This window comes from Lissotriton helveticus, chromosome 1_1, assembly GCF_964261635.1.
Source record: "Lissotriton helveticus chromosome 1_1, aLisHel1.1, whole genome shotgun sequence".
NCBI lineage: Eukaryota > Metazoa > Chordata > Amphibia > Caudata > Salamandridae > Lissotriton > Lissotriton helveticus.
In genome coordinates this window covers 1,709,136,387-1,709,153,518 of record NC_136057.1, presented here as the reverse complement: position 1 = coordinate 1,709,153,518, position 17,132 = coordinate 1,709,136,387, and the positions used below count along the sequence as shown (strand labels likewise).

The 17,132-nt window shown below is 44.8% G+C and overlaps 1 protein-coding gene across 2 annotated transcripts in view; it reads left to right on the top strand.

Moving 5' to 3' along the window:
- Nucleotides 1-17,132, top strand: part of GLS2 (glutaminase 2) — a 324,314-nt gene that overhangs the window by 251,211 nt on the left and 55,971 nt on the right. For both annotated transcript variants that reach the window (XM_078689104.1, XM_078689105.1), the window contains exon 12: nt 16,298-16,474. In XM_078689104.1, coding sequence (XP_078545230.1) covers nt 16,298-16,474 — 177 coding nt within the window. The remainder of the gene's footprint in view (nt 1-16,297; nt 16,475-17,132) is intronic.

The following is a 17,132-nucleotide window of genomic DNA, read 5'->3' as shown; positions in this document are numbered from 1 at the left end:
GATGGAGCAGTGAGCAAGGGACTCATGTCTGAGTATACCCTTCCACGCTTATGGTGGACAAAATGATTCAGAAAAGGGGGTGGTGATGAACAGAGTGTCTGAATTAAGCAGACCACTCTTACCCAGTCCAAAGATTAGGGCTTGATCCATCACCGTTATTTAGCTCACTGCCCCATCCCAGCTCAGAACCTGGCTATATGCAAATTAGTCTGTCCCTGGCCCAGTGCATCATGGGAACAGGGCAGACCAAACTACCAAGCCAATTCTTCACCAGAAAGGAGACAAGCTTCCGGGGACCGGTTTCTGCCATTCCAGGCGTCCTCGGCCCGGCTTGCTTGAATCCTGATGGAGCAGTGAGCAAGGGACTCATGTCTGAGTATACCCTTCCACGCTTATGGTGGACAAAATGATTCAGAAAAGGGGGTGGTGATGAACAGAGTGTCTGAATTAAGCAGACCACTCTTACCCAGTCCAAAGATCAGGGCTTGATCCATCACCGTTATTTAGCTCACTGCCCCATCCCAGCTCAGAACCTGGCTATATGCAAATTAGTCTGTCCCTGGCCCAGTGCATCATGGGAACAGGGCAGACCAAACTACCAAGCCAATTCTTCACCAGAAAGGAGACAAGCTTCCGGGGACCGGTTTCTGCCATTCCAGGCGTCGTCGGCCCGGCTTGCTTGAATCCTGATGGAGCAGTGAGCAAGGGACTCATGTCTGAGTATACCCTTCCACGCTTATGGTGGACAAAATGATTCAGAAAAGGGGGTGGTGATGAACAGAGTGTCTGAATTAAGCAGACCACTCTTACCCAGTCCAAAGATCAGGGCTTGATCCATCACCGTTATTTAGCTCACTGCCCCATCCCAGCTCAGAACCTGGCTATATGCAAATTAGTCTGTCCCTGGCCCAGTGCATCATGGGAACAGGGCAGACCAAACTACCAAGCCAATTCTTCACCAGAAAGGAGACAAGCTTCCGGGGACCGGTTTCTGCCATTCCAGGCGTCGTCGGCCCGGCTTGCTTGAATCCTGATGGAGCAGTGAGCAAGGGACTCATGTCTGAGTATACCCTTCCACGCTTATGGTGGACAAAATGATTCAGAAAAGGGGGTGGTGATGAACAGAGTGTCTGAATTAAGCAGACCACTCTTACCCAGTCCAAAGATCAGGGCTTGATCCATCACCGTTATTTAGCTCACTGCCCCATCCCAGCTCAGAACCTGGCTATATGCAAATTAGTCTGTCCCTGGCCCAGTGCACCATGGGAACAGGGCAGACCAAACTACCAAGCCAATTCCTTTTTGTAAATAATTTTGTCCACCCTAAGCGTGGAAGGGTATACTCAGATGTGAGTCCCTTGCTCATTGCACCATCAGGATTCAAGCAAGCCGGGCCGAAGACGGCTGAAATGCCAGAAACCGGTCCCCGGAAGCTTGTTTCCTTCCCAGTGTAAGAATTGGCTTTTGTAGTCTGGTCTGCCCTGTTCCCATGATGCACTGGGCCAGGGACAGACTAATTTGCATACAGCCAGGTTCTGAAACTGGGATGGTGCAATGAGCTAAAAAACGGTGTTGGATCTAGCCCTGATCTCTTGACTGGGTGAGAGTACTCTGCTTAACTCAGAGACTCTGTCCATCACCACCCCTTGTTGTAAATAATTTTGTCCACCCTAAGCGTGGAAGGGTATACTCAGATGTGAGTCCCTTGCTCATTGCACCATCAGGATTCAAGCAAGCCGGGCCGAAGACGGCTGAAATGCCAGAAACCGGTCCCCGGAAGCTTGTTTCCTTCCCAGTGTAAGAATTGGCTTTTGTAGTCTGGTCTGCCCTGTTCCCATGATGCACTGGGCCAGGGACAGACTAATTTGCATACAGCCAGGTTCTGAAACTGGCATGGTGCAATGAGCTAAAAAACGGTGTTGGATCTAGCCCTGATCTCTTGACTGGGTGAGAGTACTCTGCTTAATTCAGAGACTCTGTCCATCACCACCCCTTGTTGTAAATAATTTTGTCCACCCTAAGCGTGGAAGGGTATACTCAGATGTGAGTCCCTTGCTCATTGCACCATCAGGATTCAAGCAAGCCGGGCCGAAGACGGCTGAAATGCCAGAAACCGGTCCCCGGAAGCTTGTTTCCTTCCCAGTGTAAGAATTGGCTTTTGTAGTCTGGTCTGCCCTGTTCCCATGATGCACTGGGCCAGGGACAGACTAATTTGCATACAGCCAGGTTCTGAAACTGGGATGGTGCAATGAGCTAAAAAACGGTGTTGGATCTAGCCCTGATCTCTTGACTGGGTGAGAGTACTCTGCTTAATTCAGAGACTCTGTCCATCACCACCCCTTGTTGTAAATAATTTTGTCCACCCTAAGCGTGGAAGGGTATACTCAGATGTGAGTCCCTTGCTCATTGCACCATCAGGATTCAAGCAAGCCGGGCCGAAGACGGCTGACATGCCAGAAACCGGTCCCCGGAAGCTTGTTTCCTTCCCAGTGTAAGAATTGGCTTTTGTAGTCTGGTCTGCCCTGTTCCCATGATGCACTGGGCCAGGGACAGACTAATTTGCATACAGCCAGGTTCTGAAACTGGGATGGTGCAATGAGCTAAAAAACGGTGTTGGATCTAGCCCTGATCTCTTGACTGGGTGAGAGTACTCTGCTTAATTCAGAGACTCTGTCCATCACCACCCCTTGTTGTAAATAATTTTGTCCACCCTAAGCGTGGAAGGGTATACTCAGATGTGAGTCCCTTGCTCATTGCACCATCAGGATTCAAGCAAGCCGGGCCGAAGACGGCTGAAATGCCAGAAACCGGTCCCCGGAAGCTTGTTTCCTTCCCAGTGTAAGAATTGGCTTTTGTAGTCTGGTCTGCCCTGTTCCCATGATGCACTGGGCCAGGGACAGACTAATTTGCATACAGCCAGGTTCTGAAACTGGGATGGTGCAATGAGCTAAAAAACGGTGTTGGATCTAGCCCTGATCTCTTGACTGGGTGAGAGTACTCTGCTTAATTCAGAGACTCTGTCCATCACCACCCCTTGTTGTAAATAATTTTGTCCACCCTAAGCGTGGAAGGGTATACTCAGATGTGAGTCCCTTGCTCATTGCACCATCAGGATTCAAGCAAGCCGGGCCGAAGACGGCTGAAATGCCAGAAACCGGTCCCCGGAAGCTTGTTTCCTTCCCAGTGTAAGAATTGGCTTTTGTAGTCTGGTCTGCCCTGTTCCCATGATGCACTGGGCCAGGGACAGACTAATTTGCATACAGCCAGGTTCTGAAACTGGGATGGTGCAATGAGCTAAAAAACGGTGTTGGATCTAGCCCTGATCTCTTGACTGGGTGAGAGTACTCTGCTTAATTCAGAGACTCTGTCCATCACCACCCCTTGTTGTAAATAATTTTGTTCACCCTAAGCGTGGAAGGGTATACTCAGATGTGAGTCCCTTGCTCATTGCACTATCAGGATTCAAGCAAGCCGGGCCGAAGACGGCTGAAATGCCAGAAACCGGTCCCCGGAAGCTTGTTTCCTTCCCAGTGTAAGAATTGGCTTTTGTAGTCTGGTCTGCCCTGTTCCCATGATGCACTGGGCCAGGGACAGACTAATTTGCATACAGCCAGGTTCTGAAACTGGGATGGTGCAATGAGCTAAAAAACGGTGTTGGATCTAGCCCTGATCTCTTGACTGGGTGAGAGTACTCTGCTTAATTCAGAGACTCTGTCCATCACCACCCCTTGTTGTAAATAATTTTGTCCACCCTAAGCGTGGAAGGGTATACTCAGATGTGAGTCCCTTGCTCATTGCACCATCAGGATTCAAGCAAGCCGGGCCGAAGACGGCTGAAATGCCAGAAACCGGTCCCCGGAAGCTTGTTTCCTTCCCAGTGTAAGAATTGGCTTTTGTAGTCTGGTCTGCCCTTTTCCCATGATGCACTGGGCCAGGGACAGACTAATTTGCATACAGCCAGGTTCTGAAACTGGGATGGTGCAATGAGCTAAAAAACGGTGTTGGATCTAGCCCTGATCTCTTGACTGGGTGAGAGTACTCTGCTTAATTCAGAGACTCTGTCCATCACCACCCCTTGTTGTAAATAACTCTGGTGGAGTGGCACCAACTGGAATCTGCCAAACATTGGCTCTTCAAGGACCAGGCGGTGGCTGGTCGCCCACTCCAGGGCATCCCGTTCTTGCCGCGCTGTCATAGGCCTCCCAACCTCTACGCCTCACGGATCTCCAGCACAGTCCTGGATACCTGGGATAGAGTGGCAGTCAAGCGAGAGCTCACCTCCTTCCCCTCCCCAATGACGCCGATCTTCGACAACCCTGACTTCTCCCCTGGCCTCGATCCTCGGGCCTACGCGACATGGAGGACGAAACCTTGTAGGGCTGTGGGACATATGTTCGACCTTAAGGGCATTCTCCCATTCCGAAAGGTGAAGGAGGATTATGGTATACTCGAAACAGATCGCCTGCCCTACCTGCAGGTCCGTCACTGGGTTCTACAGCCATCGGTTCAACCCGATGCACAGCGCCACCTCACCCCATATGAGAAGTGGCTGTTGACACGCACATCCGACAAAAAACTGATCACAGATCTATACAAGCACTTACTCCTCACTAACATATACACCTACAACGCGGGGAGGGTCAGATGGGAGAGGGATCTGGGAGACAAGAATGGGAAGGAGTCTATTACAGAGCCTGGCACTCTGCCCACCATACGGGCCTCACCGAAACTATGACCAAAATCGCCACCTACTGGTACCATACACCTGAACGACTACATAAATGGGATCCCCGGGTTAGTGACCGTTGTTGGAGAGGGTGTGGGGAACTTGGAACGTTGGAGCACTTACTCTGGAGCTGCGACCACCTTCAGCCATATTGGACCTCAATCCTAGATTTGATAGACTCTCACCTAGATACCCAGCTGCCCAGGTTCCCTGCCTATGTCCTACTGGGCCTTCCTAACGCGTTGATGTACCCCTTAAAATCCTGGAGAGGGAGGCTTATTGCGATTGCGCTAGGGGCAGCTGTGCAAAATGTTGTAGCACATTGGAGAGCCCTCCAACCTCCACTACAAATAGGCTGGCTACATAGGCTGTGGGCGATCCTGGGAATGGAGAAATTATCATTGGCTAAGGCAGGGAGAGGGGCAGAGTTTGCAGCAGTTTGGCGACCATTTCTGTCCCTGCTGACAGCAGAATTCCGAGAGCTGAGCTGCCCCCGCTATCTAAGACTGCTGCGCCTTGCAGACGCCCAGCTTCCTGAGCCCAAGGTGCAGCCACACAAACGCAGGGCACCGGAGAGTTCTGCATCCGATGGCATCCCTTAGAGAGGTGATCCCCTATGGTATCAGTCTTTGCTCAGTGGACAAGGAGAGGGGTGGTTGTGGGAGGTGGGTGGGGGGGTAGGGGTTTGATTTTCCTTCCTTTTTTTTTTTTTTGTTTGTTTATTTTTGCTTACTCATGTTTCATTATAGACGCCACCTGCACCTGCATTTCAGCCTTTATGACGAGGCCGGCCCAGATGGGTTGTAGGCGGCTTGCTGTGTTAACGCTTGTAGTAGGGGCACCTATTAGCCGTGTTTATGCTATTGAACCGTTCTTGACCGCCATACGCTCAGCCAGGTGCAGGGGTGGTTTGAGATGCTATGTTTTCCTGTACTGCTTAATAAAAAGATTTAATACTAAAAATTATTTTTAAAAATCATAAAAATAAATAAACAATATGTAGAAATGAAAAATAAAATATATGAATTATATAAAAAGAAACATTTACATAATTAATAATCAATTTAAAAAATATTATTAATAAAAAAACAAATAAACATTAATTGACTACAAACACTTTAACACTATGATATCCACAACACACACCTGAATTAAACTCTAAAAAAATCAAACATAATTAAAAGTTATTTATTTATTTAGTGTTTTATAGAGCGCAAACGTGACCCATTAGGGTATCAGAGCACTTTACAGAGTTAAGCAAGATGTTTACAAGATAATTCAAGGCAGACGAAATCATGAGAGCGTTTTGCCATCAGAAGCAGGGTAATGCAATGAAAGGGAATAAGCAACATGGGTACAATTTAACGGGGAAAAACAAACATTATCAGGAGCAGAGACAGAGTGTACAGCAGGAGACTCTGCCCCGTAAAGTGAACATTGAGGTACGAATGAGGTAGAAGGAAATACCAACAACCATGGTACAAGATATTGCATAGGCTACATCAAGGAAGTCCAAATTGGCATACATATGTAGAGGTCAAGAAGAGATGCATGTCGCTAGGCAGCAAGCTGTATAAGCTCTGAGAATGTTAAGGAAGGAATTTGCCCATTAGGAAGGTCGTTGCTTCCTTTTTTAATCTAGCCAAGCACGGTATACTTCTGATGTGGTGCGGCAGCGAGTTCCAGATTCTGGGTGCAGCCCCAGAGAAGGCTCTGTTGTATGTTTTCTTCTTCCGGAAGAGGGAAGGTTTCAGAACAAAAGCCCTGGCGGACCGGGAGTGCCTGTTCCCTCCAGAGACCACGATTTTCCGGGCAAGATACGCTGGAGAGTTAGAGTGTAGTGCTTTGTGTATGACGCAGGCCAATTTGAGCTGTATTCTGGCTTCGTACGGGAGCCAGTTTAGCGCTTTGAGGTGCGGAGAGATGTGGTCGAATTTTTTTGATCCTGTTAGGAGTCTAGCGGCTGCATTGAGACAAGCATTGAGGGGAGCTGTTGAGATCTTGGGTAGTTCTGCGAGGGTAGAGCATCCGTACTCGATCCTAGAAATAACTAGTGCCTGAACTGCCATTTTAAGGTCTTATGAATCTAGGAATGGTTTTAATTTTCTCAGGTAGCTCAGGTGAAACCTTGCATTTTTGGCTAGAGTGTTGATGTGGGCTCTCATATTCAAGCTCTTGCCCAGTGTGATTCCCAGTGATTTGGCTGAGTCCACTAAGTTCGGGGTGCAGTTCAGCACGGTGATCCAGTTTGTCCATACTCGAATGTCATTTGAACTTTTAGAGGAGAGATTAGCAGGAATTCCGTTTTTGACGCATTCAGCTTGAGCTGGTTGCTAGCAAGTCATTGCACAGTTAGCTTTAGAGCCTCATTCATTGTTGTGATCTCTTTTAGAGATGAGATTTTGATGTAAATCTGTGTGTCATCTGCATTCATGTGGAAAGAAATGTTGGCGTTGCGCAGAATTTCAGCTAACAGTTCCAGATAGAGATTAAAAAGCGTAGGGAAGAGAGTTGAACCTTGGGACTTCCGATTGTGATTGGAGAAGGATTGGATAGTTTTCGGAGAATAGTAGTTTCAGTGCTGTGATCTGGCCTGAAGCCTGATTGGCATATGTCTAGCAGGTTGAATTTGGCGATGTGTTTGCTAAGTTTCTGTTGCATGCATTTTTCGAGAACATTAGCTAGAAGTGTAATAGTGGATATAGGTCTGAAGTTGTCCGGTTCACCAGGATTCAGGATGGTTTTTTTTAAGATCGAGATGACTTGCCCAGCTTTTAGAGAGTCAGGTATGGACCCTTGCAATAGAGAATCATTGATTATTGTGGTCCAAATGGGTATGATGAATTGGTTGGTTGCGGATAAGCAGCTGGTTGGTAGCGGGTCATTGAAGTGGTTGTTTGGTTTAATGGATGCTAAGATTTTCGAGATGATATGGTCATCGTATAGGTCAAAGGTAGACCAATGAGCTTAGTTTTTGGGAGCTGCTTGGTGGAGGTGAGTGGAGTTGATGGTTTGTGTTGCCGGATATTTATAAATTACAAACTATTAATATTAACAACTAATAATAAAGTAATTAAAAGTATTTAATACCCACCCTTTACCCCTTTAAAAGTAAAAACAACAGACAAAAAAATAAACAATTACCCAAAATATATATCAAAATATATATCAAATAATTAACATTAATTGACAACTATATAATAAATACAAACTACTTCCCACCCTTACTCCAATAAACACCAAAACACCCCCCAAAATTAATTCCACAATACCATAATTAATGACCAATTAATTAATTATATTTAATTAACATCCAATTATTAATTTATCAATTAAGATAAATTAATTCCCACCCTTAACACCTATAAACACCGCAACACACACCTAAAATTAATTACACGATTACCTTAATTAATTACCAATTAATTAATTTAAATTAATAAATAACCAATTATTAATTAATAATAAATTACTTCCCACATTTAACACTATAACATCTCAATTATACAATATGAATAAATTCAAAATAATCAATAAATGTAATATAATTAAATTACTTCCCACCCTATTTCCTTATTAACCAACAACCCGCTACAGAACTAAAAGAGCGAAATTCTAATTAAAAAAAAAACGAATAACTACTAAAGATGTAACACATATACTAAAAATACCAACAATTCTTATACAAAAAATACAACACATACATATAAAATATGTACTAAAATACATAACATTAATAAACAAATGATATTTTTAACAACTATATTTTTTCAAACGATATTAAACACTTCTATATTTAAAATCAATATTACTTACTCTTGACTGCGATATTCTTGCTGTCAATATTTCTGACACACAATATTTGCAACTCGATATTTGTGCAACTCGATATTTGTGATTCAATATTCTGGCTCGGCACCATTTAGATACATTGCACTTGTAATAGGGCGAACAGGATGTGTTACATTTGTGATGGAGTAACCAGTCCCCCAAACTCTAAATCAGGCTCTAGATGCTTTCTGGTGCAGACATTTGTGACATGGGCCAAACAAATGCAGATGTAAGCTATTTAAATAAAAGCATTGGTAAAGGCAATAGGTTTTACTTTTTCAACCTATTGGCTTTGCCAATGCTTAGCGTATGCGTGTGTGTTTACAGATGCATGTGCATGTGTGATTATGCATATGTGTGTGTATGTGTCAGTCAGTCAGTCAATATTCTTTATTCAGCTGGCACAGCCATAAAAGACAGCAACACATTAAAAACACACAGTTAAAATCCAGGCAATGAAAACAGCGCATCAATAAAATGTGACAAGAGCACAATCAAACAAGTAAGAACATACTATTCTAAGTTCGAGCAGTGCACCAGTACATCAGTGGTGCAAAAGGCGCAAAAGAAGCCGATCAACGCTACCCAATTACAGAGACACCTATGTCTCTCTTGGTCATAAGGCTATGGGAAATATAACTAATTACAGCATAACAGATAAGTTCAAAATTCAAAAGCTGCAAAAGTTTGCTACTCAAACTGGCCGATCTGCATTGATTGATAGGTAAAACAGGGTGTAAAAATTGAACTCTGGGGTTATTGAGACAGGACTTTTGAATATGGATCGGACTTGGAGATACGGGATGTAGGACTCGGCCCAATGAAAATCATTCTCGAATCGAATTAAAGAGAAAAAAAGAAAACAAATTGCTGGATGATAAAGTACCAGAGTATAAAACCGAGCCACTTGAAAACAAGACTTCCTCGCTGGTAACTGCGCCTGAAATCTTTTGAAACAAGAAAATAGGAATCACATAAAAATACAAGCCTAAAAAATCCCAGGCTTTTAATAGGATTTACCACCAAATCAAGCGATTCTTCAGGCCACATCCCATTGTAGCTGCCAAAGGATACCCTGTGTCCACACAATAAGGAAGTGAGCTTTTTTCTGTTGAGGTCCTGAGGAAGGTGGTACAAATCCACCGAAACGCGCGTCGACCTGGCTTGATAGTTCACATAACAATCTGTGATACCTTAGCCACAGAAGAAAGAGAGTGTATTGGATGAGAAGTGATGTACGTGTTAATGTATGTATGGATAATGTGTGAGTATGTTTAGATGTGTGCTCTGTAGGGTGTCCTTTGTTTTTTGAATTCGTATGTGTAATTTGAAAAGTATATATATGATGACCCAATTTTTACTATTTATTGAAAGATGTAAAAGGAATGTAATGAACTCAAAAAAAGTATAAAATAAATGTTGATATAAATGAAAAAAACTAATAAATCAGTATAAATACAACTAAAAGTGTTATTGCCATGTTTTGAAGGACCTTTTTTTGAAAAGTATGTAAACTAGGTGACAAGATGCAAAGTATTTAGGCCATGAGGGAATTTTCTTTTGTTGTTCTGTGGTATTGTAAAAACTACAAAAACCATGAAAGGGTTAAGGGATTGGTGACTGGTGTTATCACGAGGGCAGCAGGGCAAGGAGAAAAACCAGGAGCCTTGTGTAGGAAAGGCATCCAGAAAATGGGCTGTACTCGGCCAGATGCAAGTCAAATAAAACCTATGCTCCAGGTTGGGAATCCAGGCAAAGTATAGGGCAAGAATTTCAGTGGGGGTGATTTCCATGTAATGGCATACAGTGTTCATATATTCAGACCTATTAGCCCTTTTTAAATCCCTTCTATTTTGGAAATAGGAACGTATAAGGGTCCTCGAGTTGCCGTCATTTTCACCAGGTGAATGGAATAGATGTGAGACCCCAAGGGCTTTCTTTGACTTTCTGATATAGGCAAACCATCCAATCTTACCCCCATGATCTAATTTGATGCAGTCAGCGAGGACGTGGCGAGGAAATTATGTAAAGGGAGAGCTCTAGATTTTTGCCCACAATAGGAGGGGAGCCATGTTAATGACATCATCAATGTAAGAGGCCAACCTCTGTGTGGGTGATGATTTTGGCAGTACTTTTAGGGACTTACAGAAATCTGGCAAGAAATGTATTTTCGCTAGTTTGTAGACGACCACAATCCACATACCCCCAAACTCCAGCCCGGTAAGTGCCCAGTGATTTACATTTGGCTTTATATAGGGAAATACGCTTGTAGGAAGGTGGAATCTGACTATATGGTTACCCCCATTTTTTTCCTGGTGTTTTGCTGGTTTTCGACTTAGTTGGCCTGGGACCATGCTATTCAGGGCCACAGTCTATCTGCTGTCCCTATAAAATGGACTCCATGTACTTTAGGTACATACCAGATTGGTTACTGGGTCACCCTTGTGAGCCCCTGTATAGTGTACCATAGGTACCCAGGGCATAGGTGCACCCTAGGCCTACCAGGGGCTGCAGCATCTATTGTGCCACCCCTGGTTTGCCTACCAAACTGACACCACGGGTCTGTTCACACAGCCTGGGTAAGGTGGTGTAATCACCCCTTACTTAGATATAGTATTCCTATATCTATATATACATATAGACACATATACACCTATGATTCACTCCTATGGCAGGCCTTAACAATCCTGGAGGCAGAGTGCTTGGTTTTATGTGAGAGGGGGCCCTAGCATGAGCTAAGCCCCTCTACAGCTTTCAGAACCATCTCCTTATAGCTGTTCTATGATATAGCCATACTATATACTCTTAAGTGAATTATAATCCTCGCGGTTAATGCTAACTTTGGTTTGGCTTTATCAAAACATGTCATGTAAGGTGTCAAACACTTAGAAATACTACCCCTCCCCCCGCCAGTCATGGTGGCAGGGGTAGCATTCCACCCTTTTAGAGGGAGAAGACATGTGGTTACTGGTTTACCCGGTTAAACTTAAACAGAGCCTCAGCATCACAAAATGGATGCTGCTGCCACAGACACGAGTCTGACCTCCTGTTGCTGGACGAAACTCCGGAAGGGGAGTCCTGGACAATAGGTTTCCTGTCCAGGGAGTTGCCACAGGCTTTTGTGTATTGGGACAGGGAGGGCTGCATTCAGTGAATGCTTTCCAGACATTGCCTGGGGCATACTAGGTGCTCCATGCATTTCCCAGTTCAAACCGGTTGCTGGGGCACTCTACCCCTGCTCTGGCACGAAACTGGACAAAGGGAAAGGGGTGTAACAACCCTCTTTCCAGGTCCACCCATAGGAGGGACCTTAATGCTAGTCCAGCCCCTAAACTCAGTATAAGTATAGGAGCTGTGTCCCCGGTACTTTAGATTACCCTGGACATAACTTTGAAACATAAATCCTGGAACTTCGACATTCCATTTTGACTGGAAGATGGAAGACATCTCCCTTGTGGTCAAGGAGTAACCACCCTGTTCAAACAGGCACCAACAGCAACTTTGCTGGTCTGCATTTTCGAGGCCCCCGCTGGATCTCGAAGAATCTGCAACACAGGACATAGACTTTCAGACATCTCTGACCCCGACTGACACCCACAGCAAAGCTGAGACACGTGGCGGACACGAGAGATGTGGGACCGGAACTCCTGGACATCCTGCATTTTGCAAGCTGCACTCCTACTACTAGGTATCTCGAAATTGTGAATTGGGGTGCTCGAAGCCCCAGCCCGAGCACCATTTGCACCAAAGCCCAGGCCCCCACACTCCGCGAATGTCCCGTGGGCCCCGCTTTTGCTTTTAAGCTCGACACGTCTTCCCGGTTCCTTGCCCATTGGCTAGTTAGCCACCTGAAGACTTTTCTTTGAACTTAACTTGCTCCCCTGGTTGCTCCAGGCTTGCTCCAGCTTCCCTGCAAAGGAGAAGCGCCACAGACCTTGCTGGTCTGCCACAGAGCCAATCTCAACATCCTGCGTGGGTTGCAGTTGCCAAGGCTTGTTGGGTCCAATCAGGATACCAACACCGCAGTCAACTAGATCCTTCATGGGACAGCTCGAATCCAGCACCTAGTCGATGCCTCCTGGACCTCGTGGCTGAAGAGACAAACTCGACCTCTTCACCTGAAATCACCCGACATCGCCTGGTTCCTTCCTGGTTCCTTCCTGGTCACTGGCTAGTGACTCAGACTCTGTCCCTTCTGCTTTCAGGTTCTTCAGATCTTCGATCCACCCTTGGATCCACCCGGACACTTTTCCTCTGGTCGCCTGCAGCACTTCTTTGCAGCTCTCCATTGAAAACGATGACGAAACCCGACACAAAAAGACACCTATGCATCCGGCTTCCCTGGGTGAGGTAACACGAGTACTCCAGTGCTCCCGTGGGTCTTGACTCTCGAAGTGTCCTAGTTTAAAAGGGTTCCATCCTAGTCCATCTGGAAGTGTCCTTAAATTGTATATTTGTAGCTTTTACGTTTCCCATAGAAAGTCAATGGTAACCCGCGTCTGTGTTTAGACACTGCACACGTCTCCTGTGGGCAGTGACTCCTACCTAACTTTTGGTTGTTTAGAGTAGCCCCAGCGATTCCATAGGCCCCAGGCCTGCTTTCTAATTCTCTCGTGGTTCTTATACCACAATTTTAGTATATGGTTTGTGAGGCCCCTAGGGCATAACGTATACTGTGCAACTTATCGTATATTAACTCAGTGACTTGTATTGTATTTTTACCTCAGACCTCATAAAGAGTGCAGAGGGGTTGTGTTTGGAATAAATACATATATATATATATTCGATATATACCTTGTGTGGTGTCCTTTCATTTGGTACTCAAGGGATTATAATTGGTAAAACAACTTGCTTTATTCTCTCTCTGAAGTCTTAGTCTGATGACTGCTGGTCCATGCTACCACTAGGATAGCTTTCTATAAGGTTGACTTTACAACCACCATCAATAAGGGTTGATTAGACTGGTGCAAGGTGCCCACTAGAACTAGTGGACATCATATGCCAGGCTAACTTCTCACAAAGCTCTTTGATGGGTTTTTGTTCAAGTCGTGGAGAATTTAAAAACGGTGTTGACGGTATTATCAATTTTAAGCCCTCTCTGCGCCATAAGCTTAGCCCATTTAAAATTGAAGTCTAGCCTAATCCCAAGGTAATTAAAATGTGTGACTTTAGTGATGAGGATCTCTTCGATGGTAAACTTGTGTGAACTATTTCTGGGACCAAAGGTCAGGATGAATGAGTTTTTATGATTGGCCTTTAGCTTCAGGTCCCCCATTAACTCACTGAGTCTAGGAGGAACTGCAGCCCATCTGCCGTGCTCGACAATAACTCAGTGTTGTCTGCATAGAGGAGTATTAGCACTGGCTTATCCCCTACCTTAGGCAGATCCCTCCTTTGCTTGACAAAACTTGGTCCAATATATTGATGTAAAAGATGAACAGAAAGGGAGCCAGAATGTACCCTTGACTGACCCCTCCTTTGTGCACCTTGAAAGGAGGCGTGCATTCCCCTTCAGTGCCATACTGGAGTTGAGCCAAGGTATCCCAGTGTAGGCGCTCAGATTTGTCAATTAAGGCACTGTCTACCGCAGCGCTACTCATTTAATCCTACAGCCTGCCCCTGTCCCACGAGGTTGAACGTGCTGGAAAGGTCCATAAAAGCAAGATGTAATGAGCATCCCTTGGCATTCTTCCCCGTGAGCTGAAGCAGGTTAAGAGATTGCTCCACTGTGCCCAAACCTGGACGAAAACTGAACTGCACATCAGATAGGAAACCTTTTTCTTCTACCAAATCTTCCAGTTTCTGGAGAATCACCCTTCCAAAGACTTTGGCAGAGGAATCCAACAGCGAGATTGGACAATAGCATGTCAGATTCCCTTGGTCACGTTTCTTATAGATGGGAACTCTTGTGGATTTTCTCCAGGAATTTGGTATGTCGGCTAAGATGGTGGCTCGGAACACGTTCATCAGCAAGGGAGCCCAGAAAGTTACGTTTTGCCTAAAACATCGATTGGGATCCCATCTGGGCCTGGAGTCTTACCATGGTTGCTCTTTAAGATCACCAATGTTACATCACGGACAACAATAGAGGAAACTAAAAGTTTACAGCCATTCATGGAGGAAACAAGAGAAGTATTACTGGCTGAAGGAGCAGAGGGAGGACCAGGAATTGGAAGATCGGATGACGCATCCTCATCAATCCGGGAGAAATGGGACAGCCAGGGTTCAGGAGAGGCATGGCAATTGATCTTCGAGTTATTCTTCTCTAAGAAATAGGGGTGATTTATCACATCCCAAAAGTCTTTGGAATCCCAGAGTTTTGTAGCAACATGTAAGCCCTCCCAAGCCTTCACTCTAATTTCGCGCCTCCTTGCATTGAAGGCAAACTTTTAGGACCTCCTTGATTGCCTAATATCCTCTATGTTTACGGGAGTGGTCTTGATTGCCCAATTTAAGTTCTTACAGGCAATCGAGCAAACATGAGTAAACCATCGGTGAGAGGGAGATTCAATTAAGGTTTTCTTGGAGGCCATCTTGCTAGACATTGAATGACACAATTCAATAAAACTACTGATCGAGGCTCAGCTAGCTCAGAAAGGCAGCACATCACATCCTCTCTCCTGCCACTTACAAGGTCTGTAAAAACTTTTCCTGGTCCAAATTCTTCCATGTGGAACATATTCCCTTAGTTTTGCTGTGTTGTAAAATGGCGGGACAGCCAACAGCGGGAAAATCAATAGCTGGAAAAGATACACAAAAGCCCACTGGGTTGCGGTCACTGATGTTTGATAATTTAATTGTTAATCCCAGCACTAAAGGGGATAAGTGAGAGGAGAATAGTATAAAATCAATAGTGAATCCCTGACCTTTCCCTATGAACGTTGGGGGAAGTGACGCACCTTCATTTACAAAGTCCAAGTTGAACAATAGATGATGCTTAAAAATGATCTGGTTCATTGCTTCACCATTGGGGTTGTGCAAGAAATTAGATAAATGCTCTGAAAAAGTTAAAATAGAAATCTATCAGAAGGAAGGTGAGGAAACCAGGAAAGCTCATTAACAAAATTTGAGAAAAGGGTGTAGAGTGGAACTCTGTAAGTGTTGAGTACAGTTCACAAAAGTCTTTCGGTCAGTGGACGAGGCATAATAATGAGCATCTGACCGTGTCATAATCAGGGCCTCTGTAATTTACTTTACAATCTGTGGCAGTCACTGTGGTATTAATAGTGGTAAAACTTGTCTCCTCAGTTACATTGTTAAACTCTTTAATATGAATGTTTCAACACTGACCTTTCCTGAAATTGCCTTCTTCTTGGATACAGCTGGCAACATACCTTCATTCTGATTGCTTAAAGAAAGCTGTGTTTCAGAGACATTGTTTTTTTTAATAATAGACAGAATTTGCGTATTGAGGTTACAGCTTAAAATGTATTTGCACATGTTGCAAGTGTTCTGCGGTCTGGCATGGCAGCTGTGAGTGTTTCTAAACAAAGGAATCTTTTGGTGAGATCCACACTGAAGAATTATTATTGCAGGTATTTTTTTCTTCATAATTCTGTAGCTCTACAAAGCTTTCACTATGGAACTGGCTCTGTGTCCTGTGTGTGACCATTAATGAAGGGAATTGGAGCTTACCAATGTAAGATGGAGCTGGCAAGGTTGTGGATAGCAGACTACATTAAAAGATGTATACATTTCCTGCCTGAGCATATTGTCTCCTTTGTCCTTCTTGTTTTCCAGCTCTGCTCCATCGAAGTGACCTGCGAGTCTGGAAGTGTCATGGCTGCCACGCTGGCCAATGGTGGGATCTGTCCCATCACCGGGGAGCGGGTGCTAAGCGCTGAGGCAGTCCGCAACACCCTCAGCCTCATGCATTCCTGCGGCATGTACGACTTCTCGGGACAGTTTGCCTTCCATGTAAGTTGCATGTCATGTAAGTCTATGAGGAGCTTTGCCTTTAGAAGAGCTGAAGATAATAACACCTCATAATAAACACCCTGAGGTACCAGTTTGCCAGTTTGTTGTGGGTTAAATACTATATATATATATATATATAGATATATATATAGATATAGATATAGATATATTCTGCCTAGCTCATGTCCACAGTGATGAGGGGTGAGATAGTGACATTCTGCCGGGTCTCTTGAGGCTTGCCAGGCAACCAGCACTGAGCGCAACAATTTCTGGTAGACTCCTCATCCTGACTACTTCTCCGACCACCTGCAGAAGTACAGTAGGGGTGATGAGAGCACTAAAAGTGTCTTGCTCAATTTAGGCAGCACAGGGAGGAGTAGGCAAAGCACAGGTACCTACTCTATGTCTTTGCTGCTGCCTATTGTACAATCTTTATTGTACTACAGATGATTTCTCCTTCCGGGCATTTAAACACCTGGTGGAGAAAGAGAAGCTACACAGACACTGAAGTGCAAACCAGTGTCACTGTTTACTGGTTGGCATTTGTGGTGGCTACTGTCATTCGCCACTGGTGTCCCAGGGCCTCAAGTACCATTGCTATTCAATTGGATAACCAACTAACTCCCTTTCACTCATCTGGCTTTCTAAGAGTAGTGTG